The sequence below is a fragment of the Eptesicus fuscus genome, chromosome 4, assembly GCF_027574615.1.
Source record: "Eptesicus fuscus isolate TK198812 chromosome 4, DD_ASM_mEF_20220401, whole genome shotgun sequence".
Classification (NCBI taxonomy): Eukaryota; Metazoa; Chordata; class Mammalia; order Chiroptera; family Vespertilionidae; genus Eptesicus; species Eptesicus fuscus.
The window spans coordinates 44,492,556-44,506,243 of NC_072476.1; the positions used below are offsets into that span (position 1 = coordinate 44,492,556).

General features: G+C 42.1%; 1 protein-coding gene across 5 annotated transcripts in view; it reads right to left on the reverse strand.

Annotated features, from left to right (window-relative positions):
• Positions 1 to 13,688, reverse strand: part of COMMD10 (COMM domain containing 10) — a 144,703-nt gene that overhangs the window by 13,179 nt on the left and 117,836 nt on the right. The window contains exon 6 of one of the 5 annotated variants that reach the window (XM_054714978.1): positions 10,764 to 10,822. The exons of the other annotated variants lie outside the window; for them this stretch is intronic. Coding sequence (XP_054570953.1) covers positions 10,802 to 10,822 — 21 coding nt within the window. The 3' untranslated portion in view covers positions 10,764 to 10,801. Of the gene's footprint in view, positions 1 to 10,763; positions 10,823 to 13,688 lie in introns of those variants that run through there. 5 annotated transcript variants of the gene reach the window in all.

Genomic DNA, 13,688 nt, shown 5'->3' on the forward strand with positions numbered 1-13,688 from the left:
TGGTCACCCCCAACTGCCCTCCCCTGCTGGCCCGGTCACCTCTAATTGCCCTCCCTTGCCAGTCTGGTCACCCTTAACTGCCCTCCCCTGCTGACCCTATCACCACTAACTGCCCTCCCCTGCAGGCCTGGTCCCTCCTAACTTCCCTCCCCTGCTGGCCTGTTCACCCACCACTGCCTTCCCCTGCTGGCCATCTTGTGGCAGCAATGTTGTGTCCACATGGGGGCAGACATCTTTGACCACATGGGGGCGGCCATCTTGTGTGTTGGAGTGATGGCCAATTTGCATATTACCTCTTTATTATATAGGATGGCTGCTTTCCTGTTACCACAGCAGTGTCGTATTGCCTGCAAGCTTAAAATAGTTACTATTTGCCCCTTCGTAGAAAAATGTTTGCCAACCCCTACTGTAGACAAATGTCTTAAATTATTAGTTCTATTTACCAAAAGTGACCTAATAAACAACCATATTCCACATTATGTTCACTACTGCCAGTTAAAAAAGACCTGTCTACATGTAAGTGGAAGTAAGTAAAATAGGCTGTGTTGAATACAGCATAATTACTCATCTCAAGATTGAAATTTCAGGCCCTCTTCACTACCATCTGATGCACTCTTATTTTATAGGAAAGACTGGTGACAGCTACAGAGGCTGTTAGACCATATTTTTGCAATAAACAGGATGCATAACTTAGCAGCTCTTATTTATATAAATTTTCAAACATTAGTAAAGTCTTACACCATGCAAATATCCTTAAGAGAACACAAATGTGATTTAAAAATTGATATTAAAACATGCATTTTGTCTCAAGCTTTATCTCTTTTCTAAAGTTCATTAATAATAAGTGCTTTTTTTTAAAGGATTAGTCCCAACTATTTTAATCGGTCATGTATTCATATAAAGTTCATAAAAATTTTGTGGGTCAGTTTTAAAACTACATTTTATCAACATTAAGAAGAAGCCAAAGGTTTGAGTGAGAAACATTAAAACTGGACTGTTCGGCTTTTGCAGTCAGACATCCCCCCGAGGGGTCCCAGATTGTGAGAGAGTGCAGGCTGGGCTGAGAGACCCCCTGTTCCCATGCATGAATTTCATGCACCTGGCCTCTAGTAGATATATAAAAGCCTAAGCGACCAAACGACTGGTCGATCAGTCACTATGACGCACACTGACCACCAGGGGGCAGACGCTCAACACAGGAAATCAGAGACAATGAACAAAAGACTTAAAAAAGTAAAAATATAATTATTAACTACATCAAGTTTAGAAGAATAATTTTTTAAATGCTACCCATTTATTAATCTTAGACTGGAATACTGAAAATAAGAAAATAACAATGAAATGGCAATTAATAACCTCTTTTACCTTCATGTTGTCCCATACACCAAAACGTTGCGGGTTTGATTCCCAGTCAGGGCACATACCTAGGTTGTGAATTTGATGCCTTGTTGAGGTGTGTACAGGAGGCAACCACTGACGTATCTTTCTCACATCAATGTTTCCCTCCCTCCTTTCCTTTCTAAGAATAATAAAAACAAATTCTCGGGTGAGGATTTAAAAAATAATGTATATGTGTGCAAACAGATGTTTTACAATCTAAGAAATCAAAATAGTTGACAAAAATAATTTATCAACATATAACTACATTCATGGAAAAGTTGCAGAGAGGTGCTTAAGAAGAGGCTAAAATATCTGGGGGGAAAAAACAGTATAGTACTTAAATGGTATTTTTAGAAAAAGATATGAAATAACCCTAAAAATTGAAAATATATAATTTAGTATATAAAACCATAAAAATTAACATGAAAATACCTGAAAAAAGTTATCAGGCAAAAATATGGCTCAGACTAATCCAAGTTTTTCTAACTTAAACTGAGTAAGATTTTTTAAATTTTATTTACTGCCTGAAATCCAAAGGTCAACATAGTCTATGAATTAAAATGTGAAAGTTAAGCACCGAACAGACTGTCAAATTACAGCAGGAAGGCTGGGGAGTGTTGGGGAGGGAGGGAAATAGATCAACCAAAGGACTTGTTATGCATGCATATAAGCACACCAATGGGCACAAGACACTGGGATGAGGGCATGCGACAGGGGCTAGGGGAGGCTGGGGGAAGGTCAATAGGGGAAAAAAAGGAGATATATGTACTAATATATGTAATATTTTAAACAATAAAAAAATAAAATAAAAGATTAAAAAAATAAATAAATAAAATGTGAAAGTTAGAAGGAGAAATCACAGTCTGCATAATGACCTCAGTATAATTTGGTTCACAAATTGGGTCAGTGAATTACAGGTTTGGTGCGTGGCTCAAGGTTTCTCCAAGCTTTCCCCCGAGAGACTTGGTAGGAAATCTTTCCTCTAGAAATACTATGTTCAGAGTAGACTATTTCAGTACTTTAAGATATTCACATGTAACCATTTACATCACAGTAAAAATGAACTTTTGTTGTCAGTACACTCTTTTTAATGTTCTACTTTAAATATTGACAGGTTATATACATCAAGAGATTTAAATTAAAGAGTGTAATAGAGGTAGTTCTTTAGAAGGTAGGTTTATTTTGTTGTATGAACTAAGACCCATTTAGTTAACTATAGATAATGTCTTCTAAGATTAGATATAAAACAACATCAAAATCTGTAAAATATTTTATATCTTTATAAGAAAGCAATATTAATTCTTAGGACCTTGACCAGATTCCAGTAATTGCTTTCCATTGAATTTTTCTCCTACAGTTAAAAAAAGAAAAATGTAACAACTTTAAAATAATATATAATTTGGATCTATAATTTACTAATACCACAAAAATGATGTAAAGTTTCCAATTTTAAATGAAAACATATGCATTATATTGAAGGGTCTGTGTAAGCACAAAGATTTTTTTTTTTTTCTTAGAGAGAGAGGGAAGGGGAGAGAGAGAAACATTGATCAGCTGCCTCCTGTATGTGCCCCGGCCAGGGATCGAGCCTGCAACCTTTCAGTGTACAGGATGATGCTCCAACTAACTGAACCACCGGGCCAGGGCAGCACAAAGACTTTTCTTTCCCAGGTATTCAAATTAACTTTGGCCACCCTAGTTTCATTTAGTTAGAGTAAAATATATTTTAAATATTTGATGCAATTCCTAAATATGCTCTGTCCAAGTTTTTCAAAGTCTTAGGTCACTCTTCTCTTCCCTCTTTACTCCATCCAACTCTGATGGATGTTTAGAGTTTAGGCCTTTCAAAGATTCTTCATTTCTGGCAGAAGTTCACATACCCTAGGTTGCCACTTCAATCCTTCCACAATTCAAGTTGAATTCTCTTCTCCCTACCACTTCTCCAAGGATGCTATGCTATACAAATTACTAATTTTGCTAATTACTACTCTTGAGCACTTACTAGTATGTATTTCTTTCTCAAAACAGTGCCTTTGTTCCCACTGCCTCCTTCAATGAGAATATACTCCTCTAACTAACTTCCACATGGCAAAATATGCCATTCTTCAAGGTCTCAACTAAAACACTTCTTCCATGAGGCCTTCCGCCATCTCCCAGCAGGAATGCATCTCTCCTTCTGAGCCAGTAGTGCAACACCTAACACAACCTACCTTGTGCTGCATTTTCCCCCTGAATATATCACCACTTTTCTAGAACAGCAATTTTCAACCTTTTCATCTCATGGTACTAATTAATTACTAAATTAATTACTAACCTAATTACTAAAACTCTGTGGCACACCAAAAAAAATGTACTTGCTTATCTGACAAAAAATAGGTATAATTTTAATTCATTCACAAGGGACGGCTATTGTTGTGTTGGCTGTTGTCATTTTTTAATTTGAGAATCTAAGGAAAAGAGGTCATTGCCCCTGACTACATAGTCAAGTATTGCATGTTTTAAAAATTCTTGTGGCACACCAGTTAAAAATAGCTGTTCCAGTAGGATGAAATTTTCTATAGGGTAAAATCTTGTCTTCATTTTAGTTTAGCACAATGTTATTAAGACTGTGAACTCTGGTGTCAAACTGCTTGTGTTTTAAACTTTTCACAAGTCACTGTCTTGAGTAAATTGAAATGTGCTAGCCTCAGTTTCCTCATTTGTAACATGTGGATAATAACAGCAACTACTTGACAGGAACATGAGGATTAAATAAGTGTTGCATGTAGAAGCACTTAGGCTAGTGGCCTGGTCTAGTATTTAGTAGGTAACCAATGACCACAAGTGTTTGCAATCATTATCATCATCATTTTAATGCTCCACATGTACCTAGCCTAGATACTTGAATATAATAAATGTTTAATAAATGCTTGCTAAGTAGAATAGATGTTTTTTGGTTTTTCGAATTGAATGGAAAATAAAGCCACATATATAATGCTGAGAGTAAAAATAAAAACTCTCTCCAATGTAATGTTTTAAATAAGCAATAAGTAGATAAACAATTATATACATGGAGTTATGTAAATGTTGTCCAAATAAATTACTTTCTGGAAAGGATATAACATTACTGTTTGGATATAGCCTAAATATGACTATAATTCTGAAAGCTATTTTCATACTAATATAGATAGTCTGAGAGGCCCTTTATATATATAATAAAGGTGGATTTCAATTGTATCAGAACAGCCTGAAAAACTCTGACTTTCAGGAAGAGTGAAATAAAAAAGCCAGTATGCAGAATATTATGTTCTAGACAGAGAGCATGCAGAGGGTTGGGTTCCTTTCTCACATGACATTGCTTCTTATTAAAACAGCAACTCCCAGATATTTTTAGATGTACTGACTTTTGAAGACAGACCACCAATTAATGCAACTGTTTTGTGAAGCAGATAAAATGTCTTTAATAGAATAAGTCTATGAAGTTTCTTTTCAATCGTGACTTAATCTAGAGATTAAGCCTTAATATTTTTATCAGAAATATTTTCACTACTCTTTTGCATGAACATGTGAAAACAAAATGAAATGCCAACTACTCTGAATATAGTCAGTATCAGATTTTCAGGACATGAACTTATTCATGGTAAGCATTACATTTCATTCACATAATATAGATTTCCTTTAAATAAGTACATATTATCAAGGCAAAAACTAAAAGAACTGACCAAACATTGCATTTAAATTAAAAGGGGCTCAAGACATTTTGCAAAACCTGACAGAAATGGTATCTCTTTCCATCAAGCTTCAAACTAGGAAAAATCCATGCTAAGAAGAGCAATTGAGAAATTAGCAATAAGATGCAGGAGTCATGCCCACCAATCATAAAAGGGGTTATAATGTGTGTCTGTTATGTCAACAGTTGGGCCTCAAAACTATAGGCTTCTATTTTCAAATTAAGCCTTGATTTGTCTGTGACACCGCACTGTAGTTAATGCCCCATCTTCTGATGAGAGAGGGGACTGAGAATGCGAAGGTGGAGGTAACAGTGATATTAAATGCTGTGAAATGAGTTGTAAAATGACAGAGCTAGATTTTAGTGCAGGGATATCCTGACTAGCTGAACTTTCACTAAGCAGTAATTTTTGTACCTATTGAAGAGAATGAACTAGAATATTAAACAGTACTGTGGCTGCATACATACATTCAAAATTAGACATGAATTATAGTTGAACAAACCTGCCAAATAAAATCTCTTTCTTCTCCCAGCACTATGTTCTGCACTTTAGGATCCACTGAAGGAAAATGTACACTTCTCTGAGAAAGCAGAGCTAGATGGATCCTATATGGCAAAATGTAGCTGAAACCTGGAACAATTAGACTTGATTTAGGGGCCACACTATTACTTAACAGTTCTGAAGCTCTGGCATTTTTAAACGCCAGCTTTCTCTAACTCTTAATCTTCCCAGGAAGTATGGTTTGCTGCAATTTAAATACATCTTAATGTTTAACATGTTTAAGAAACAAATCTTTGAAGAGCAAAATAAAAACCATTTATTTAAAAAAATGTATGTGTGAGTGTATAAATAAAAACTTGCTTACATATTAGTGAAGAACTGCTATAAAACCATAGAAATTTTTAGTCATGACAACTAAATATCTTACCTCACTTAAAGTTTATTCATTACTAGATTAACTGTTCTATTGCAAAGACTAAAGCGACCATTTCCAAAGCACTGTTTTCAAATGTTATACTCATTTTTAAAAAGGAAACAATGTTGCCTGGTAATACAATGTCCATTTTAAATGCAGGATTTAAAAATATTTAATGTAGAAATGTGGTCAAATATTGTAAAAATGAGCCAAACTATATCAAATTATTTTGAAAATGAGTAACAATGCTAATATTAAAATTTGCATTTTGCTAGTACAAAATATAAAAAACAAAATACATAGGCATTTATTCCTTAGTTCACTTCAGAGTAAAAGACTTGAAAATGCAGGAGAACAAAGCTGGAGGAATCCTGCTACCTGATATCAAACTATGCTACAAGGCCATAGTAATCAAAACAGCATGGTACTAGCATAAAAACAGACACATAGTTCAATGGGACAGAATAGAGAGCCCAGAAATAAACCCACACCTTTATGGTCAATTAATATTTGACAAAGGAGGCAAGAACATACAATGGGTAAAGACAGTCTATATTAATAAATGGTGTTGAGAAAATTGGACAGCTACTTGGAAAAAAATGAAACTAGAGCACCTTCTTACAGCATACACACAATGAACTCAAAATGGATTAAAGACTTAAATGTTAAGACTCCAAACTATAAAAATCCTAGAAGAAAACATAGGCAGTAAAATCTCAGACATTTCTCATAGCAATATTTTTTCTGTTGTATTTCTCCAGCAAGGGAAATAAAATAAAAATAAACAAATAGGACTATATCAAACTTAAAAATGTTTGCACAGCAAAGAAAACCATCAAAAATATGAAAAGAAAACTCACTGAATGAGAGAACATATTTGCCAATGATACATCCAATAAGGGGTTAATATCCAAAATTTATAAAGAACTTACACACTCAAAAACAAACAATCCTATTAAAAAATGGGCAAAGGACATGAATAGACACTTCTCCAAAGAGGACATACAGATAGCCAACAGACATGAAAAGATAAAAATTAAACCCACAATGATATATTACCTCACACATGTCAGAATGGCCATCATTAATAAATCAACAAACAACAAATGTTGGTGAGGATGTGAAGAAAAAGGGAACCCTTGTGCACTGTTGGTGCAAATGCAGATTGGTGCAGCCATTGCAGCATGAATGGACCTGGAGAATATTATGCTAAGTAAAACAAGCCAGCCAGAGAAAGACAAATACCATATAATTTTACTTACATGTGGAAGCTAATGAATAAAATAAACTAACAAACAAAATATGAACAGACTCATAGAAACTCAAAATATGAACAAGACTGACAGCTATCAGAGGAGAGGAGGCTTGGAAAGCTGGGTGAGAAAGGCAAAGGGATTAAACAAAATGAAAAAAACAACTTATAGACATAGATAACCAGTATGGTGATTATCAGAGGGTAAAGGGGAAATAAATGGTGATGGAAGGAGACTTGACTTTGGATGGTTAACACACAGTACAATATACAAATGATGTGTTATAGAATTGTATACTTGAAATCATAATAATTTTGGTAACCAATGTTATCCCAATAAATCCAATAAAAATTTTAAAATAAAATGCATAGACTAGAACTTGGCAACTAATCTACACTAATAAAAGAGAAACATGCAAATTGACCATCCCTCTGCTATGCCCACCAGCCAATCAGGAGCAAGTATGCAAATTAACCCAACAAATATGGTGGCAGCCACGGAGCTGGAGCAAGCAGGAGGCTTGGGTTGCCTCCAGCAATGGAGGAAGCCAAGCTTCCTGCCCACCCTGGCCACTGATGAAGGAGTGGCTGGAAAAAAAAAAAGGAGGGGCTGGGAGCCCTGGCCTCCGCTCAAGGAGTGGCTGGGGGCCTGGGTCTCTGGAGGGTGTGGCCAGCCTGAAAACGGCCCTCAGCCCTTTACCCAGGGCCATGAGGGTACCCGCTGGGGGGCTTGGCCAGCCTGCAAACAGCCATCAGCCCCTCACCCAGGCTGGCCATGCCCCCCAGCGGGGACCCTCACCCCATGGGGTGTGGCCGGCCTGCAAATCACCACAGGCCCCTCGCCCAGGCCACCCCACGCCCCAAGGGAACCCTCACCCTGATCCGGGACAGCCTTCAGGGCAAACTAGCCGGCCCCCACCCGTGCACCAGGCCTCTATCTATACTAATAAAAGGGTAATATGCTAACTAAACTGGGAGACCTTCCAGGAGATCTCCCAGACGTTCTTCTGGACAAAGCCATGGTGGCGGGGCTGAGGTAGAGGCGGTTAGAGACCAAGAGGGGAGGGCAGTTGTGGGTGATCAGGCCAGGATGGAACGGCAATTGTGGGTGATCAGGCTGGTGGGGGGGGGCGTTGGGGGTGACCAGGCTGGCGGGGGGGGGGGGCAGTTGGGGGTGAGCCAACAAGCAGGGGGGCCAGTTGGGGGCGAGCAGGCCATCAGTGGGGGTCAGTTGGGGGTGATCAGGACAGCAGGGGGGGCAGTTTGGAGTGGGCAGGCCAGCAGGGGGGCAGTTGGGGGCGAGCAGGCCAGTGGGGAGGGAAGGTGAGGGTGAGCAGGCCGGCAGGGGGGGCAGTTGGGGGTGATCAGGCTGGTGGGAGGGCATTTGGGGTTGAGCAGGCAGGCGGCGGGGGGCAGTTGGGGGTGAGCAGGCTGGCAGAGTGATTAGGGGCAATCAGGCAGGCAGGCAGGTGAGCAGTTAGGAGCCAGCAGTTCTGGATTGCGAGAGGGATGTCCGACTGCCGGTTTAGGCCCGATCCATATAAACCGGCAGTAGGACATCCTTCGAGGGGTCCCAGATTGGAGAGGGTGCAGGCCGGGCTGAGGGACAACCCCCCACCCTGTGCACAAATTTCGTGCACCGGGCCACTAGTACTTAGATAATAATCCATTTTATAATAAGTAAAATTATACATTTTCAAATAATTAACATTGAAAACACTGGCCCTGAGTTCAGTCTTCAACTCTAAGAAAATCAAACCTCAATTGCTAATGATGAAATCCAGGCATTATATCTTACTAGAGGCCGGAGGGGTGGCCTGTGGGGATCGGCCCACTGTGGGAGCACCACTCATCCCAGTCAGCCAAGCGGCTGTGGACCCGCCCTCTGAGTGGCTGCTCCCGCTGCGAGCCAATCTGTGGGAGCGCACTGACCACCAGGGGGCAGCTCTTGCGTTGAGCGTCTGCCACCTGGTGGTCAGTGAGTGTCATAGCAACTGGTCAACTGGTCGTTCTGGTCATTTTGCCGTTCAGTCACTGGGCTTTTATTATATAGGATTACATTATTGGTGATTAAAAAATTGAGAATTATGGATAAAATAAAAAAATATAGGGATGTATGTCACCTCTAAACCCTCTTAGGTCTAAATTTGAACCTGATAATGATTGCTCTACTTAAATGTAATTTTAAAGGGCAACAAGAATAAATTTGTCCATAACATTTATTAAACTCCCACTCTGTTGAGAATTACATTAACTGACACCTGGACAGGTTTTAGGGATGTAAAAATTTTAACATAATAGGAAAACAAGGGCCAAATCCTAATATATAAAAACCCAGGGTCCGTAACGTCCAAAACGACCGAAGGCTTGACCGAATGCCAGGCTAGGGAGCTGAGGGAGCAGGAGGTGATCAATCAGTGGCAGCGGTGACTGGCAAGCGGCTGGAAGGCAGACCTCTTGGTCCCTCCTCCCAGCCCTCAGACTCCAATCAATCGGTGGCAGAGGTGGGGCGGAACTGGGGACTGGCTCCCTTAGTCGTCCTGCAGGGTCAATCTCAAGAGGACAGGCCAGGCACCAACAGACCAGCGCTGCCAGCATGATCCCAACAGTGCTGTCAGCCTCCTGGAACTCTACCTCGGGCACTGCGGCCGCTTCCCCTCCCTAGACGCTCCACAAGGAAGAAAGGATAACTGCCAGCAGTGCCAGGGGTGACCAGCAGTGACTGGTCTCTGCATGCTTCCTCCAGGTCACTCGAGCCCGCCCCACTCCAGATGAAGTGTGATCACTGCACACGAAAGGAATGTAGTAAAAACATAAAAACCAAGCGACCAGAGGGACAACCAAACACCAGGCGCACCGTGTCCACTTACATAGCGCTAGATACTTGAATGTGAGCAGACAGGAGGAAAAAAGACCTTCAAGGCCTGTCCACACCCCAAGGAGGGTTTGCATTTAAAACCAAGTGGGGTGACATCAGAATTACCCAAGCGCGCCCCCACCCCTTCATCTGCCCAGATGCCTAGGGTCCCCTTACAGCTGGGCTGACCTCTGCTCAAGACTCCCCCGCCCAATGCGCAGTGACAACATGCAACTGTGAGCCAAGCCCGAGCAGGACCCACGGCCCGGCTCCTGCAAACCGCCCACGAAGGCTTCAGGTCCCATCTCAGCATCCAGCCCCAGGCTCTGGGCAAATGGACCCACCTCTCAGCCTACCAGTCTGGGATCTGGGTGGTGCGGGTTCTGGGCAGAGACACCCCAATGGCGGCGCCTCACAACGGTGTTCCCCCTCCAGTCCCTCCTCCACGGCAGCGCAGCATCGGCTCCCCGTATGTGGGGATACGATAGGGTTCGCGTTTGATGGGGGAAAGTCAACAAGATAGGGGGGAAGGTGTTAAGGGTCTGTAGAGTTGGGGTGGTAGGCCGGGGTAGGTTTAGAGTGTGCTGGGGAAGGAAGAGGAAGGTCTGATTGGAAAACGGCTCAGCACAGTACCTTTCTTATTGCAAACCAGGACAGTGCAGCCTCCCAAGGGCCATCATAGCCTCTCAAGGGCCGTCGCATCCCACCTGGCAAATAAATCTCTGCTCAGTGGAGCCTCTCTCACACGCCGGGCCCCAGGAGGAGAGCGCGCATGCAGCATCGCCCTCCATCCTCGTTGACCAGTTGCTGCGACGTGCACTGACCACCAGGGGGCAGACACTCCGACCAGTAGGTTAGCTTGCTGCTGGGGTCCGGCCAATCAGGACTGAGCGAGATGGGCCAGACATGCCCTGGAGCCCTCCTGCGTTCCCTCCCCAGCTGGCCTCCTGCGTCCCGTCCCTCCCCGGCCCCAATCGTGCACCAGTGGGGTCCTTCGGCCTGGCCTATGCCTTCTCGCAATCTGGGCTGAGGGACCTCCCCCCACACCCAGTGCACATATTTCATGCAACAGGCCTCTAGTGTCAAATAAATGCCCTGAAATGAAAACTTCTAGGCATGTTAACATATTTTTTGAATTATCCAGCTACAGACTATAATGATCAATTTGACAAAAGAACCTTACTAATATATGGAAGAAAACACACACACACACACACACACACACACACACACAGCAACATCACTCTAACCTTACTTAAAAAAAAAAAAAGGAAAATCGCCATCGCCCCACTCCCACCCTCCCCAGTGCAAATCAAGGAAATCCTCCAAATACTTGCAGAAGAACTACTTATTATTATCCTGCCAAAATTAGTGAAACCTTAAAAGGAAAAAGCAATTGTCACATCAAGATTTTCATATTCACTATCTCGATGGGTACACCTTTGATTTCTGATTGCATCCAACTTTTCTGTTCAATAAACAGTTTCGAACATTATAATCAACTTCTTTTTAATCAAAACTAGTCATACTGGGAAATTAGGTAGTACTGAGAAATGTATTTCATTATGGTAGTTTTCTTTTTAAGTATGTTTTTAATCAGTTTTGGATGCAGGTGCATCTGAAAAGAAAAGCAACAAATTTCCATAGGATACTAATGTCTCTAAAGTAGGAATTGGTTTTGCTAGAAAAAAGTAAAGAGCAAAAATGAAATAAAATTTTGTAAGTCTCACCTGGCCCGTGTGGCTCAATGTTGAATATCAACCTATGAACCAGGAGGTCATGATTTATTCCCAATCAGGGCACATGCCCAAGTTGCCGGCTCAGTCCCCGGGGGGATAGGGAGGGGGCGGCGGGGGAGTGCAGGAGGCAGACCATCAATGATTCTCTCTCAACATTGATGTTTCTATCTCTCCCTCTACCTTCCTCTCAGAAATCAATAAAAATATGTTTTAAAAAATTTTTGTAAGTCTCCATGAGGCAGTTCATGTACAAAACAATTATACGGATTTGTTAATAATTTCTAACTTTTACAAAGAGAATATGTTATTTCACATCTTCCTATTTATGAATAATTTAATGAAAAATACATAATACTTATATCATAAATAAACCAGAACTATGTAAACTATTTCCTTATTCTCTTCTAAATACTTATTAGTAAGCTTTGTTGCAAAATAAAATTATGAAAAATATGACAAATTTAAGCCTGAGGTCTAATTTTAAATTAATTCATTTTCCAAAAATGTAATTAATTAAAATGAAATTATAGACAAATCAATCTGTCCACTTCAGCAGATATTAATTTACTTGTACAAACTGTCTATTGCTTTGCATGACAATTAATATGATACCTGATTTTCTCTTCTTATTGAATCTTGTCTATAAGACATTGAAGTTCTTATAATCCCTGTTTACTTCTTTTAATATCCTACCTAATAAAAGAGTAATATGCAAATTGACCGTACCTTCGCTACACCCATAAGCCATGCCCACCAGCCACGCCCACCAGCCAATCAGGAGCAAATATGCAAATAAACCCAATCAAGATGGCTGCAGCCACAGAGAGCAGGAGGGAGGCTTGCGTTTCCCCGGCAACAGAGGAAGACAAGCTTTCCGCCTGCCCTTGCCGGCCTAGGCCTCCACTCAAGGCTACAAAGTTTCAATTATAGAAGGTAAACAAATCCAAACAGAAATGGCAGCAGCCACTGAGCTGGAAAGAGCGGGAGGCAAGGGTTTTGCCCTCGGCAATGGAGGAAGCTAAGCTTCTGCATCCCTGGCCAGCCCAGGCCTCCGCTTAAGGCTACAAAGTTTCAATTATATTAGATACATAAGTCCCAACAGAAATGGCTGCAGCCACTGAGCGAGCAGAAGGCTTGGCTCCACTTCAGGCTACAAAGTTTCAATTGTAGAAGGTAAATAAACCCAAGATACCAGGGCCTCCGCTTGGGTCACCAGGGGGCGTGGCCGGCCTGCAAACCACCACAGGCCCCTTTCCCAGGCTGCCCCATGCCCCAAGAGAACTCCCACCTTGATCCAGGACACCCTTTAGGGCAAACCAGCTGGCCCCTACCCATGCACCAGGCCTCTATCCTATCTAATAAAACAGTAATATGCAAATCATCACTCTGCTACACTCACAAGCCACGCCCACCAGCCACACCCACCAGCCAATCAGAAAGCGAATACGCAAATACACCTAACCAAGATGGCTTCAGCCTTGGAGAGCGGCGGTGGTTGGAACTGGGATATTGGAGCCGAAGATCAGAGGGGAAGATCGGAGCCAGCGGGGGTCCCCCACAGGTGATCAGAGCCAGCTGGGGTCCCCTGCAGGTGATCAGAGCCAGCTGGGGTCCCCTGCGGTGATTGGAGCCAGCTGGGGGTCCCTGACCAGGGCCCAAGCCTCAGCCAGAGGCTTGCAGCCTTGGCTGGGGGGTGGAGCCCCATGATGGGAGACAGCTGGGGGTCCCTGCCCAGAGCCCGAGCCTCAAACAGAAGCTTGAGGCCTTGGCCTTGGATGGAGCGGGCGATAGAGCCAGCTGGGGGTCCCTGCCCAGGGCCCGAGTCTCAAACAGA